At 38.9% G+C, this 16,524-nt stretch overlaps 1 protein-coding gene across 3 annotated transcripts in view; it reads left to right on the top strand.

The window, feature by feature from the left end:
- Window positions 1–16,524, top strand: part of RSRC1 (arginine and serine rich coiled-coil 1) — a 165,299-nt gene that overhangs the window by 79,802 nt on the left and 68,973 nt on the right. For all 3 annotated transcript variants that reach the window (XM_081190563.1, XM_081190561.1, XM_081190562.1), the window contains one exon: window positions 7,318–7,369. In XM_081190563.1, the coding sequence (XP_081046689.1) occupies window positions 7,318–7,369 (52 nt within the window). The remainder of the gene's footprint in view (window positions 1–7,317; window positions 7,370–16,524) is intronic.

Here is a 16,524-nt window from a genome sequence, read left to right as displayed (position 1 = left end):
TGTGTTGTGGACCCAGTTCTGGCTATGGCAGCTGTAGTATTCTAATAACTTGTGGTATGTCGCCACTTCTCTCTCCTCCCAATTGTATGCTCTGCAGATTTACCGATTCTTAACTAATATTTATATAATCATATAAGGGGGTGTTTGCATGGTTTATAATATGCTCCCCCTGCCTGTTTCAGACCTTTAGGATATGGTATAGCATCCAATCAAAGAAAACTGTTGTCCTGTTACCCTTTCCCACTTCCATTCAGGGATGCCAGCAAGATTTTCTGGACCCAGGACACCACCTGTAGATTAGGCCCTCTATCGCACTTGCAAAAGAAGACACAAATGTGCATCAAATTGAATATGCTTTGTGTCATATGCTGATATATATTCTCTTTTGCTGGTGGGGTAGGGGACCTACAAGTATATACAGAGCCACACACATGTAATAATATGTCTGTCAGGCAGAATGTCTACAGTTTAAGCTTTTTCCATAGCGTTGAAAGTGGACGGACTTTGGAACACTTACCCCAGCCCAACTTTAGTTCTTATCTCTTATGAACTTTCATGGTTCTAGAGATATTTGTGGAGTGAGTGCCTGTGGAGGTATGTTACTTATTTTGTGGAATTAACAATACTACTTTTGGGTTAAGATAGTACTTCCACTGGTCAAAATGGCAGCCCCTATTGGGGTGTCTGGTTATCGGACCCCTGGGTGAATCCTCCTCTCTACAGTCAATGGCCCTTGGTTGCTCATGAACACACCAAAATTTGGTTTCAAGTAGAAAGATCTCCCCTTTGGAAATACATTGGCAAGTGCTTCCCATCAGCAGTATCCTAACTAGTCTCTAAGAAAAATAGCAAGCACAGTTCACATGCTAGAAGAGTTTGGATTTGATATCCCGCCTTTCACTCCCTTTAAGGAGTCTCAAAGCGGCTAACATTCTCCTTTCCCTTCCTCCCCCACAACAAACACTCTGTGAGGTGAGTGGGGCTGAGAGACTTCAAAGAAGTGTGACTAGCCCAAGGTCAGCCAGCAGCTGCATGTGGAGGAGCGGAGACGCGAACCCGGTTCCCCAGATTACGAGACTACCGCTCTTAACCACTACACCACACTGGCTAGGGAACAAAGAGAGGGTCGTGGCAAGAAGGAGTCTAAATCCCCCAGATAAGGAAGGTATTCAAAGCCAATGCAGTCTGTTTGTGTGCATGCTGTTGTCTCTGGGAAGGATCCCAAGAGTAGTATTGCTAATTCTCTAAAACTAGCTTTCTTTGTAAATACATAGCTAAGATACTTGTTCATACACACAAACACACTTTTGTATACAGACACACTAGCAGATCTGGTAACAATAGAAGAAACAACTGAACAGCCATCATCGTCATCACTCCAATCCATCTGCTAATACCAAATTCACTCAGATTGAATCAGAGTTTCTTGAATCCCAAATTCCTACTTGCAAAGGACCAGGGCTCATTACAACTCATTACAAGGCTTTTCTACTCATGCAATCTGTGGATTCCAAAATAGTTAGTACACTCAAAAATATAACAAGGTTTCCATTGGATACTTCCACATTAGAGTTTGCTGTTTTCTCAGTACTTAAGATTCTCACAGCTGAGAAAAATTGAATTTATGCTGTGCCCCGCTGACATGCCCTACTGTATTCAAGTGTCACCCGTTGTTTTAAATGATATTACCAAACAAGGCAACCTTCCTTTTTCTTATTAAAGCTTCTATTCAGTATAATTAATTTCTAGTTAATTAACAAGAAAAAACCCTAATGAATCACAGAAATCTTTGGCTTATTCTTCATAATTACTTTTCCTTGACAGTTAATACTCCTAAATCTAATTGCACAATATTAATTGTTACATAAATAATTAGACATACTTTAATGCAAAGCAGATTTGTTCTTCACCTACTTCATAAACTTGCCTGTCTTAAAATATTTACGCAGTTATGCTGACCAAACATTCTGATTAATATCGGATCTCTGCTATAAACTAGGAACTAATAATAATAGCATAAATAAATAATAAGGCGTAAATGAGCATCACTGGTCCTAAACCAGAAACGGAATATCGGCCACTTACTAGATGGGAGGCACCTCTGAAAATGTATGTAGTATGGAAGGGCACTAATAAACTAATTTGGCCCTTACTATTTCTGCGACTGCAATCAGTTGCTATACTCAGTAGAAATGTGCAGGCTAAATTTTGTCTTGATGTCAGTGTGAACTTAACCAGGTGATTTGTAATATATGAATGGCTGTGATCACTAGCCCCTTAGTTCAGTGTTTCTGATTTGAGATACATAATGTGCCGTGTTTTGCCTTTCGTTCTCCTGTGCTTGGCTGTAGGGAGCTGCTTGTGCAGGCACTGCCTTCTTACTGAGGATTAATAGACTGAATAAGTGCAATTTCTCCTTTTTGTAAGAGCAACGAACGATGGTCCAAACTAATAGTTAAAATTTCTGTACATTCCCTTGCTGTTCAATGCATATTTTTATATGTACACATGGGTTAGGAGTTAGCATCCCAGTTTGTAACGAGCCCTTTCCTGACAAGTAAATCTGCTATTTTGTAGGTACTCTGGATTGTCACTTGATGTGTAGATACTTTGACAAGAAGGGCTTCACTCTCCTGTCTACCGCTGCAAGCTAAAACCCTTCCCAGCCTCCTATCTCAATACATTCAGTTTCTAGTCTCTCTCTCCTTCATGCAAGCATGTGTCTACATATGGGAATATTCATTTCCCCTACACACACACACGCAAAGAGAGAGAGTGTGTGTGTATTTTAGGAGTGAAATTGACTTATCCCACTTCTCAAAGCTGACAGCTGTCCTATTGTTTAGGCAGTTGGCTGATGTTCTTACTTGTAAATAGATCTGTGATTCCTGTTTGTGAGGAGACTCCAGTCTGCAGTGTCTCTTACACACACACACACACACACACACACACACACGCAAGCACAACCTTTTCAAGAGCAACCAAAGGGTCTGGATACAAAGCCTAATGAGAAACAATTGAGGGAATTGGGTATGTTTAGCCTGGTAAAGAGGAGACTTAGAGTATATATGATAGCCTTCTTCAAACATCTAAAGGTCTCTCACATGGAAGATGTAGCATGCTTGTTTTCTCCTTCTCCTGGAGGCTAGGACCCAAACCAATGGATTCAAGTTACAAGGCAATTCCAACTAAACATCAGGAAGAACTTTCTGATAGTAAGAGCTGTTCAACGGTGGAACAGTCTCCCATGAGAGGTGGTAGACTCTCCTTTCTTGGAAGTTTTTAAGCAGAGGTTGGATGCTCATCTGTCATTGATGCTTTACCTGAGATTCCTTCATTGCAGGGGGCTGGACTAGATGACCCTCAAGGTCCCTTCCCAACTCTACAATTATATGATTTTTATCTCAAGAGAGAACTTCCTGTATAGCTTAGACATATCCCATCGTGGGAATTTCCATTACATGTCTCATCAAGGAAGAGAGAGATTAGGGAAGAACTTTCATCTCTACAACATACCACTTGTTCTCTACAGAGATTGCATCCTTTTAGGAAATTATTTAAAAGTGATCTCTGTACATTTCTTCATTCATGTACATGAATTGCTTTCTTAAATGCTGTATGCGACTCTCTTAATTTTCAGTAGGACTTACTGCTCATTGTTCCTACAGATTTCTAGTGGGGCTACTACTGAGTATACATGGGTGTGTTGGCCTTGTGCATATAAGCCTTTCATATTGGGTTGGTATTTTTACTTATTTAGAAGATTCATATCCCATCATTTGCCTATAAAAGCCCCCAGGCAGGCTTGCAACATATGCCTGATTCACACTTTCCATTAAACCGTAGTTGAAAACAAGCAATGGTTTAATGCAAATGAGCAGCGTGCTAGTGCTCAAAAGTTCCCACAGCACTCTTCCCCTGGTGCTGCTGTACTGCCACTGGTTGTAAACTCCAAACTCAGGCTTGTGGTTTCCTTTCTCCAAATAAATCACAAGGAGGAAGCCTAGAGCAAATGATGGTTACCACTCTGGATTTGCGTTTTGGTGTCACGAGAAGCCAGACTCTGTCAGGAGCAGAGGGGAAATGGAAGAAGAACTTTTCAGCAGTGTACACCAGCACACAACGCATTCACTTTGAACCATAGTTTGTTTTTACGGTGGTGCCTCGGGTTAGAAACACCCCAGGTTACAAACACTTTGGGTTACAGACTCCGCTAACTCGAAAGTAGTACCTCTGGTTAAGAACTTTGCCCCAGGATGAGAACAGAAATTGCACGGCGGCAGCGGGAAGCCCCATTGGCTAAAGTGGTACCTCAGGTTAAGAACGGTTTCAGGTTAAGAATGGCCCTCCAGAACGAATTAAGTTCGTAACCAGAGGTACCACTGTACTTGCCTTAATGTGACATGCAAACTAGGCTATAGATTAAAAACAAATATATGTTTATATAAAAATACACAAAAACTTGTGTGGGGATTATGGGTACCTAGGGTGTTCTAGCATTGATATTAAAAGTATATTGGCTTTATTGGGACTTAAGTAGTATTATTTAGTTTCCTCAGATTGCATCTTATTATCTGCTTGGATTCCCCCCCCAAGAGCCCTTATTACCTAAATTGATTTCTTTCATACGTTTGTTTTTTCACTGGGGCTGTTGAAAACCATCAAGTTCTGGAATTTTTACAAAAAGAATAATATTTATATTATCTTTTTGTATATAGAGCGAGTGTTATATATCAACTATGTTATATATACGAAATACAGCAAGTACTATAAGGCCGAATCCATTAACTAACATATTTATGCCTAATGAATCATAGAATCAATATGTCTATTTTCAGATGTGACCTATTGTAGAATTTTCTTTGGGGACAAAAGCAAAACAAAACACTATTTCATTTCCCCCTTATCCTTCTGTTGTTATATATACTGAACCACACTGGCACAATTATTGTAAACGGAATAAAGCTGAAGAGAATGATTGCTCCCAATTTATTCTAGCACGGCCAACAGTAAGACAAACAATTACTGCTATCCATTTAAAATTACGTATTTATTATAAAGCTTTATATAAATCAGTTATAATATTACAAGCTAATAATTTTTTTCTAGTTGATTTTATAGGATCCATTTGGGGTTCCTGGGTCCGTTTTGTAATATTCACATCTGGATTTATAAGGCTGTGTTAGCAGAAGGCAAACTGTTCAGAATACTAGTAATGTAAATGCAAAATTTGTTGGGAGTCGTAAAAAAGTAGGCAGGCAAATATAGTGATGGTTAAGTTCATGATTGGTGCATTGCATACTTTCAAAATGGCATGAGGTCAGCTTGAGGATTCTTTACAATAGACACAATGCTGTGTAGCTGGAGACAATTTATGTTGTTGACATAGAGCCAGTTAAGATGCTCTAATTGGCACCATTAGGCAAACTAGTTTACATGTCCAGAGAAATATGAAATAACCGTTCTTACTGCTCACATGAGCAGGCTTTTGTACACTTGAGACAGTGTTTTAGAGTCTAAAGCTTAGACTATCTGAACAGACTGGTCGGCATTTTGCAGTTGAGCAGTATAAAGGCAATTTCTGTGGCTCAATACATAAGATGAATGCTGAATTCTATTTCTGGTTGTTGGTCAGTATTGAGAATGATGATGCAGTGCTGCATTTACATGTTTATATATTGTTGCCGCTTGCTTAGCTTTAAACAGGTCACATCATTTTTGTTATTTTGTTTACCAAAGCATTGTTTTGAACAATTTTCAATGCTAGCTAATGAAAAATGAAATTTGCATGCTTTTACATTTATTAAATATATATCAAGTGTATATAAGGGTTGTATCCAATGTAAGGCCGAGTAACTTATTCTGTTCATGCAACGATTTATGCCTGCTTGCATTAAGATGTGTGTGGGGTGTGAGCTTTGACTTTTGCATGCCCAGCTGCTCCCTAGCCCAAGGAGCAGAGGTTGACAATATTTTATCAATTAATTGAGTGAGTGATTTAACAAGATTTATATACCATTTGATTGTAATGAAATTTCTCTTCCCCTTGTCCAATGGCTTGGGACCTGAGTACCAAAAGCAAACCTTCACCAATATCAATCGTGGGCACTGTTCAAAATTTCCTGGGTGCCAGGCATGTTTAGCTACTGATGCAGGTCCAGTTGTGACTATGTGGAAATTTCTGGGCACAAGGTTGGTGACTGACATCTCCATTGAGTCAGCTGACTTGTGCACAGCAAAAGGTGTATGGACCCATTGCTGGGCATCTTAGTCCTCCATCATCACATTAAGTGAAGTAAGTGCGGGGCTGAGTGCAGGTATCTTTGTCTGTGCTGCAGCCTTTCCCCAGGTCACCCAATGGAACTCACAGGCTACAGTTTAAAAACCTTTGCCTTAGTTCATAGTTAATACCATTTCCATTTCCAATGTATGTGTTTCTCCTTCTTGCATACTGGGGCAAGTGAATTGTTCAGGGAAGTTTTCAATGGTTGATGTTTGATTGTGTTTTTCATATTTTGTTGGGAGCTGCCCAGAGTGGCTGAGGCAACCCAATCAGATGGGCGGCGTATAATAAAAGAATTATTATTATTATATGTTGTTGTTGTTGTTGTTGTTGTTGTGTATAATAAAATTATTATTATTATTATTATTATTATTATTATTATTTGTTGTTGTTGTTGTTGTTGTTGTTGTTGTTGTTGTTGTTGTTGTTGTAAGAGCAAGCTACAGCCAAGCAATGTAGTTTTGCTCATGAATTGTAGAATTGTAGAGTCCCCAAGGGTTATCTAGTCCAACGCCCTGGTGAATAGACATTCTGTTGTGTTGACTGTAACCTAGGTTTAAGATGGTATTTGATTCCTAGCTTAAATATATCGGTTTCTAACTCTGATCTTGGACTCTACGCTTTGCGGAGGAGACCCTCTTGCTAGTGGTGCCGCTGGTTGCTGCCCAGTTGGCATTGACCTGTGACAGGGACTTTTCAGTGGTGGTTCCCTGTTTGTGGAATGTCCTCCCTGGTGAAATGCATCTGTGTCCCTTATTACTAACTTTCAGGAGGAATTTAAAAACATTTGTGTTTACCCAGGCATTTGGCAGCTGGAAGATACTGTTCCTGCCAACCTTGAAATTATCAGCTCTGAGAGTATGTGACTGCATAACAAGTTTTTAGATGGTTTAAATATGTTTATATTTTAATTTTAATAGTATCTGTTTTATCATTTTGGTGTTTGCTGTCTTGGACTCCTTTGGGAGAAATGACAGGTTGCAAGTTTGATAAATAAAAAATAATAGTTATTCCTTTTTCCTCCCTTTTTCTAGTCCGCGGCTGAACAGGCGAAAGCTAGATTACAGTTGGTTCTTGAAGCTGCTGGTAAGTAAATGGATGGAAGTAATAATGTTGTTTTAGTGCCTCTCAGCAATGGCACCCAATTTTGGAGTACCTTATCTCCTCAGATTTGACTGGCTCTGATCCTATCCATCTCTTGGTCCCAGGTGAAGCTTTTATTCTTCATCCAGGCCTTTGAGTTATGAAATCTTTTGACCTGCGTTGTATTATTTTAACTGAAAATTGCATGTTTTGTTTTTATATTTTGGCTCATTCATGTAATTCAAAAGTTTCCTGCCTTGAGGTCTTTTGACCAAGGGTGTGATATAATTCGTAAAAATAAATACATAAAGTATTATGGCAGTACAGTAACTAAATGAGACTGTAATCCTGTTCACACTTACCTGAGAGTAAGCCTCAATGAACGTAATGGAACTTTCTTCTGAATAAACATACTTCGGATTGTGTGGTCAATTAGCAGAACTGCCATTTAAATATATTTAATAGAGGTGCTACAGTTCTCTATTTATATCCATACCTATTTACAACAAAACATTAGAGAGCAGCTGATCATGGAGATAATGATCTAAAAAAAAAATTGTATACCTTAGCCTAAAAGACAAAAACGAAGGTTTTTTAAACTATCTACTCCTTCATATAAGAACATATTTTACTTTTCCACCTTTGTGTTTTCTTACTAGTATTTGAACCTAATGGTGGAATATACAGTAGCTATTGTAGGGGATACTGTTTTGCAGAAATCTTTTGTTCAAAAGCAAAACTTTCTTTTCTTTTCCATTTTCCAATAAATACTCACATTCTTCAGTGTAGCATCTTCTCCGTCATAGTTTGAAACGTATGCATTGTTCTCCCCTTCTTTTAATATGTCTCTGAAGCATATAATTATAAAGTAGATGTGACAGGGCAGACCTTGAAAAGCACAATTTGTTTATACTGCTCTGAGCTGTCACACCTCATTTTTTAATTTAACACCTCGAGAATGTATTAAAGATACTATGAATTTTTTGTCATTGTGATCAGAAGCCTGTAGATTTCAAAGCATATTTGAGGTTCTTTTGACACTTTTTAATCTAAAAAACTTAAAATGGGAGTTTAAACCTTAGGTCCAGATTACTCTTAAATGAATTATGGGATTGGAAAATACATTAAAGTTATTCATGAAATTTGAAATCTTTTCCCTAACTTTTATTTAAACATTGAAAAGAACAAGTGCATAAACGGTCCCTTGAATTCCTTTTGTAAAATTAGGGATTATGTTGAACAACATTGGAAATCAACATTTTGTTCTTTATGCTTTCTTGTTCTGTGAGGAGTGAAAATTTTATACCCACACACAAACACACAACTATTTAGCTGTATGGTTGCAACACATATTAAGATTTTCATTTATGTTTCATAAGTTTTCTTTCATGTTTTGAAATACTAAACCTTTCTAGAGTTCAAGTAGCAAGTTGTTAGCCTAGGAAATAATATGTAATCATATACTTTAGTTTGGAAAACTGGTATTTCATAGTTTGCACAATGTTTCTTCTGTTTTAGTAACCATTGCATGTGTTAATGTGTGTAACATCATTAGCATATCTGAGTGTTCACCAAAAATGTCTGAATTTCTGAGTATTTCAGTTTGATTTTTAAAGTACAGACAAAGGTTTTCAAAGCAAATATAAAAGAGTTTTGGGATAGTATTTTGGGGTTTATTTGTTTTAGCTTGTGTATTTGAAAGCACTTCATGTTCCTGGTCTATTTACCATGTTCATGGTGCTTTTAGGTAATTTTTATATAAAGTTTAATAACTACTCAGTCACTCTGGAACTTACGTAAGGTATGCCTTCAAGAAGCCTAAACTACTAATCTGTGTTTATAAGAGCACAAATCTAGTTTATATTGCTTGGATATTGGTAAGAGATTTCATGTTAATGACAGACTGTAGATATATTTACACAGTAAGGGTAATAACTAAAGTCACATAAGCGCTTTTAATGAGTTGTTAAAGAAACTAATTTTGTGCTCGTAAGAACTGCCACTCAGAAAGGATTATTGCTATCAACTATAAATTTATATTTGAGTGACTTTATTTACTTATCCCTCTCAATAGTTAGACAGAAGAAAGCCATTTTAGCATAGTCTAACAATATCACAGCAACTTAGCAGATGTTAAGCAGGCAGTAGCTGAATGTTAATTTTGAGAGGGTAGTATGTTTAAGCCTATCTGAAGTATGTTGCATGTGCGCTTTCCAAGCTTAGTTACAATGCTGTCTCTCTTGGGAGAATTTTAAAGCTAAACCTCTTTCTTTTTGTCACTCTATATGGACTCTCTCAAGTCAGTATAAAGCAGATCATCCCTAGGCTAAAGCTCTTCAGCTTTTGTTATTGGGCTCTGTAGACCTGTAATTAGGCCTCCTGGCAAGCCTTGGAGTCCAGTTAATGGTCATATGGAGTTTCTATGAGGCAGACTGGCTTTGTATAAATCCTTCGTTGGAATATGTTTATGGGTCACTTCCTACCAGGACCATGTTTTGTCCTTGTGCCCTATAGGCTGACAAGGAACAGGTTCCCTTGACCATGGACAGCTCAGTTTGCTGCTCACAATCTACTCAGCTAATCCCCAGTGTAAACAGAGGATTTAGCATAGCTTCTGTCACTTACAGTTGCCAAACCACTTGGGTGTCTCTGATTTCTTTTCCAGAATTCATTATTGAATGACAGAGAACCATAAAAGGATTCGTGCTTGTTGGTATATTAAATGTATCCCATGTCTCTCAAACACTTGAGAGGCAGCATTTTAAAAAATTGGATTTCCTATTCTGATAATAAATTATTAATAGTTTATAAAATAACATATTTTGAATAATTGTGGTTTTATTTAAGAATGCGATTTTGAAAAAAAATAAAATAGATGTGAACATTTGTGAACTGTTAATTTCTACTACCATATAAAGACATAGTGAAAATCTGCCATATTGGTAAGATTCTCTTCTGCTGCTTATAAAGACAATTACAAAAGTTGATTGATGTGAGCTTTCAAAGGTCCTGAGTTGAAATGCCTGTCTGATCTGTGTGTGGAATCTGCATTTCAAATCTGTTTCTAAAAGAGCATGCAAAATACTGTATTTTAAAGACAGAATTGTTGATAGTTTAAAGCAGACTTCAGAATAGAGATGTTAATATGACATTAGCAATATGTGGTAAAAACTGACAGAGGAATAATGAATGTTTTATATTTAATGGAGCTGTTTGACAGCTTATCTGCCTGTTTGGCTGTTTAACTCATTATCCTGTGATTATATAGCCAGTTTGTTCCAGTTAACTCTGCATCACTTTTTTTTTAAAGAAAATGTTCCTATAAATGAATTGGACAGATAAAATACAAATATATTAGTGTTAGCTGCTGCAAATGTGTTAGGGCATTTCTTGTATGGTTGTCTTCAGTCTTTCATGAAATAATTCTTAAGAACGACAAATCTGTATTTGTTCAGTCTTTCCTAATAAGTGGTCTACAATCCATGGTTCCAAAATGGTTCGTGACAGATGTGGCTTAGAAGACCACATACGTAGACTGTATGATTTTAGTCTGGTGGAACTAATAGGATCACTCATTACTTTATAGATTCTTGCTTATTTTTCCTTTAATGAAAATTGCTTAGTTAAATTGGGTGGCCTTTTTCTTCCAGTGTTCAATGGTTATGCAAAGCCATTTTTAAGGTAGGTGGTAACAAATAGGGAAATAGTACAATTTTCCTGTACGTTGTACAAAATGGAAATGTCTAGTTTAGGGATGGAGCAACAAATACAAGGGGAAAACTTTCCCCCAAAATTGAATTTTATTAATAGAATAAAATAGGTGGAAAATTGCAAGTCTACAGTTCAAAGTTGTCCCAGAGGCAGGCAGTTCTGAAAAATGAGTGGCAATGTGGCGTTTTGCTTGCATTAAGATGTGATTGATTGATTTTACAATGCCCCTTGATTGTTATAAAACCTCAAAGCAGTTTACAGAAAGAATAAAACAATAGCATCTGCAAAGCACAGTTAAAACCAATTATTTAAAACATTTGAAAATAGTTAAAATGAATGATAAGATGAAAACCAGATTAAAAGACATGTTAACAGTCTACTTGTGTGAATAAACTTGCCTAAACAAAAGGTGCCTAAAAGAGTACAGTGAAGATTCCTGTGTGATGTCCATAGGCAGGGAGTTCCAAAGTGTGCATAGTGCCACACTAAAAGATTGATTTCCTGCAAATGTAGAAGGCGTATTGTGGCATGCCAGTTCTGCAGACTGAAGCGGTTGAATTGGCATATATGGGGGTAAGGTGATCTCACGAGTAAACTGGTCCCATGTTGCTAGGGGCTTTATATACAAAGAGTAACACCTTAAACTTGACCCAGCAGCAAACTAGCAATCTTTGCAGGTCTCTGAGCAGAGTTGTTGTATGATAACAATTGCTTCTGTTAGTAGTTGTACCGCAGCATTCTGCGCCAACCGCAGCTTCTGAATCAAATGCAAGGAAGCCCACGTGAAGAGCATTGCAGTAATCCAATATTGAAGTGCACGAACTAATGCTTTTTCAGCCCAGGAACATTTGTGGCTGTCGTGCCAGTTGTAGCCAATAAAAGGTGCTTCTAGGCACTGAGGCAACACTTGGCCCTCTAGTAAAAAAGCTGGATCCAGAATCAACCCCATACTGCAAACCCGCTACTTCAGGGGAAGTGCAGTTGACCGATTTCTTGGACACAGGAACCACTCTCCTACAGTGCCTCCATCGTGCCAGGATTCAAGCACCAGCTATTTAGAAGAAGGATCAGCTACTGGAAAATTGAGCCAAATCTGGTTCTCCCCCACTCCCTTTCCAGTCTAACCAAAGCAAAGGCAAAAGAGGAATATGGAGGAATGGTATTTGGCAACAACACTTTGTAGCTAGCCACTGTGGGTACAGGAGCTTGAAGTTTTGCTTACTGCACCCCATTCCACTCTCAAAGTGAACCTCTGGCAAAATTAGTTAGTGATCCCATGGATTTTGAGCTGGTGAAGTTCCTTTCTTGATGGGAAGGGTGGAGAGAGGGCCTGTGTGTTGTACTCTGAACACAAGAGTGTCCATTCACTAACCCAGCTGTAATTTACTGTTCATGCATAAGGTCCCAAGTCCAATCCCATATTTAAAAATTATGTAAGAAGTTATGGGTCATACCTCTGCCTGATTGCCTTGGGAGCCACTCCCCATCATTCTGGACAATACTGGGCTAAACTGGCCAGTGGTCTGACGGCTCCATATTTTGAAATATAAAGATTAAAATTGATCAAATTTGAAATTAATTTCCATTGAAAAACTTAGCAATATGCTTTGGTTGCTGTAGCACAGATTGGTTACAGGCAGCATGTGAAATACAATAGGAGCATATATGAGATCTGAGATTATGGTGGTTCTCTCACAGAACTGGTTCATAGTAAGCCCATTTTTCAGTCCCATCTCTATAACCAAAAGGCACACCACAAATCAGTTATGAAATTATCTGAAATCCTAATACTTTAATCTAACTTGTATTAGGTCTAGATGACTAACAGAATTATAATGCAGTATTTCGAAGGAAAATATACTTCAAATATTCTATATTTATAGTGGTGGGTAAAGTCTAATTCCCCCCCCCCCTGATAGTAACAATTATACAAGGTTGGCCTAGTTATTAAAGAATGGGGTATTGTGTGTGTTTTTAACAATTTTTCCAGCTGACCTTATTGATTTCAGAATTCGTCCCAAACTTTTCAGAATTGCTGTTTTAGCTGTAATTTTTCTAGCTCCAAATAAAAGTAGCTCATGCTTAGATTATAACTATAGGATTTTGCAAATGTTGTAACATATGGTATAAATTATTCTGATGCAAATGTGTGCTAATTATGTGCAGCTGAATCTTGCATGCTTGTCATTGATCTCAAGTCAAATACAAATTTGTGGTTACCTTAAGTTATTTATATCTATTTGTATTTAGCAAAATTTGTCAAGAAAATTAATTATATATATATATATAGGCTGTTGAGCTAATGCATAGCAATGGAGATGGTGATTCAGAACAACAAGAATCCCTTATCATTTTTTAAAGAAAGAATTGTTATTCTGTGGGGAAAGGTCTTTCATTTGCTACATATTTTATATTTAAATACTACTTGTTTCTCTGTACAAGTGCCTACTTTGTGTATATACAGCTCAGTCCTAAGCATTATTCTTCAGAAGCAAGAATATGCTAGGAGTGCATAGGATTATAAAATTAGGCCAAATGCATCTCTCTCGTGGATGACAAAGGTCTCCAAACAGGCAGTGCAGCTTGGAGACCGGAAATACCTAAAGCTTAAACAGAAGACTTTATTCCTCCCCTCTTGCTCATACTCACTCCTTACTGAGCACTCCTTTCTTTACTTTTTTCTTCTCCCCATAGCTGCCTTGTATCATTCTCCATCTGTTTCTTGCCTAACAACAACAACAACAACACAGTGGTACAAACACCTCGGGTTACAAACACTTCAGGTTACAGACTTCGCTAACTTGGAAGGAGTACCTCAGGTTAAGAACTTTACCTCAGGATGAGAACAGAAATTGTGCTCTGGCAGCGTGGCGGCAACAGGAGGCCCCATTAGCTAAAGTGGTACCTCAGGTTAAGAATGGTTTCAGGTTAAGAATGGACCTCCGGAACGAATTAAGTATGTAACCAGAGGTACAACTGTAATAATAATGTATTTATACCCCGCCCATCTGGCTGGGTTTCCCCAGCCACTCGGGGTGGCTCCCAATATTAAAAACATGACAAAACATCAAACATTAAAAACATCCCTAAACAGGGCTGCCTTCAGATGTCTTCTAAAAGTCTGGTAGTTGTTCTCTTTGACATCTGGTGGGAGGGCGTTCCACAGGGCGGGCGCCACTACCGAGAAGGCCTTCTGCCTGGTTCCCTGTAACCTCACTTCTCGCAGTGAGGGAACCGCTAGAAGGCCCTCGGAGGTGGACCCCAGTGTCTGGCTCTTTAAAAAATGAGAGCCCCGTTTACCTTAGCTCCCCATTGCCTTCATTTCCCTTCCCCACTCCAAGAGGATAGGACTCTCCAACCATGTTTCTCGATGGGGAAAATTCCTCCTGCCTTGTGCTCCAAAGTGCCTTTGGGCAATCAAAAAGCTCATGAAGGGCAGCACTGAATGACGGCCATGGTCAGTGTCCAGCTGCTTGAGATTCTCTAGCCTTTATCAGCAGCTGAAAGTGGCAGCCATGGCAATTTTGAAGAAGGGACCACTACTCTCATTCTATTGTTTGTGTCCATGGCAAGTGGCAGAGAGCACTTTGGAGTACCACTGTGCTCTTCAGTTCAGTCAGTTCTGCAGGAGACCCTATCTTCATACATGGAAGTTGCTGTCATGGCTCAGGTGCCCCCCTCCATTTCAAGCCTCTAAGGACCAAGATGCCCACAAGGCTTCTGGGTTGCTCCAGGCTTCCCCCCCTCCGCTGCTGCTTTCTGCCTCAGCAATGTTCATATATTCAGATGACTACATCCAAGCCTCCTCTCACTGAAGTAATACAACTCAAGAAGACTGTGCTTAACCAGACAATGGAGAGACCTGTCAGGAGTAAGCATGGACCAATAGTACCAAATAGTATGGGAAACAGCCCTACTAGAAAAATTAACCAATAAACTGAAACTGACACGGGGACAAATAGAAAAAGATGCCTTCACCCCGCTTTGGCTCCCCTTTATCACATACACAGCCCAACAAGACAATGACAATAATCCACCAACAGCATACAAATCAATATGGCTAACCTGATCCAAAACACCCACCCACCCCACTCACACACAAAAACAAAGATCACCACAGCCAGTTACAAATAAACAACCACACCCTAGGCCAACCCCAACCTCTCTCACCACCAAAGGAACACAAGTGAACAACACAAGCAACGCTGACACCAAACTCTACATACATTAAGCATAATAGAAACATCGCCACCCGACCCTACCCCTACCCATCTTCCCTCCCTCCACCCTCTTTTTTTCTTTTTTCTTTTTTCTTCTCCCCTTAATGTCTCAACAAATGAAACGTATTTGTAAAAATGTTACAGGGAAAAAATGTGAGGCATTACACTTGCTTCTTCTACAATGACTTTCATTACTAGTATTGAGTCTTCGGCCTCAGGATGTACATGCATACCCTTACCTGGACAACCTCTTGTTCTGCTCTACAATTCTCTCTCACAGGCACGTGATGCTAGCTTCCACTTGATGCTAGGCCATCTAAACGACCTTTTTTCTTTTCAACTCCTCAAAGAGCCATCTCCCTCCCACCAACTTCAGCACTTGGGAGCACTGATGGACACGAAGCAGGATTGCATCTCTCTCTCTCAGGAGGGTATCCATGATCAGTCCTCTTTTACATGCCCACTCAGTGGACATCATGCAGCTATCCCAACTCCTGGACATGATTGCCTCAGCCATAGGCATCTTGCCCTGTACATGTCACCACTCCCACCCACTCCAGGGCTCCTTCTCCATTTCCAGAGAGATAGAGCTCACAACCATCACTGCTGAATTCTGCACTCCAAATTCATAAAAGATTCTTTCAGACGATGGCAACTAGACCAATACTTGTGGAAAGGCGTTCCTTTGCAGGACTCCCCTCCCTCAGTCATCAAGCATTAGGAGCTAGGGATCCTATTGCCAATGCCAGAACATACATGGCAAGTAGTCAGCACTGGGAACTCAAAGAAACATCACACTTCTATTGTTCCTGTTCTCTGTGCTTTTCCACGAAGCAGGACTGAGCCTCAACAGGAGGAGAGGAGAGAAGTCTTCTGTTAAAGCTTTGGGCATTTTCTGTCTCCAAGCTGCATTAACTTTTTGGAGAACTCTTATTATCTGCAAAGAAATACCATTTATTATAAAAACAACTGTTCTTTCTCTAAAATCCTAAAACTTGCAGCGATGTAACTCCCCTGTAAATCTCTGGATGCTTATCATCCTTCAGTTTTGTTATTCAAAAGAAGCAATAGTGGAGAGGTTTTGGTCACAGTTTTATAGTATATATGTCTGCAACATTGTTTATTTTTTAAAAATACTCAATCTATTCAGTACACGGTCTCTTTCTCATGGCCATGCATAAAATTAATGAATGTATAGGGGCACTATTTGCTCTTTGAATGTGAAAT

Source organism: Podarcis bocagei (genome assembly GCF_964188305.1).
Source record: "Podarcis bocagei genome assembly, chromosome: 4".
Lineage (NCBI taxonomy): Eukaryota > Metazoa > Chordata > Lepidosauria > Squamata > Lacertidae > Podarcis > Podarcis bocagei.
The sequence above is the reverse complement of the archived record's forward strand: the minus strand, read 5'-3'. Positions and strand labels throughout refer to the sequence as shown.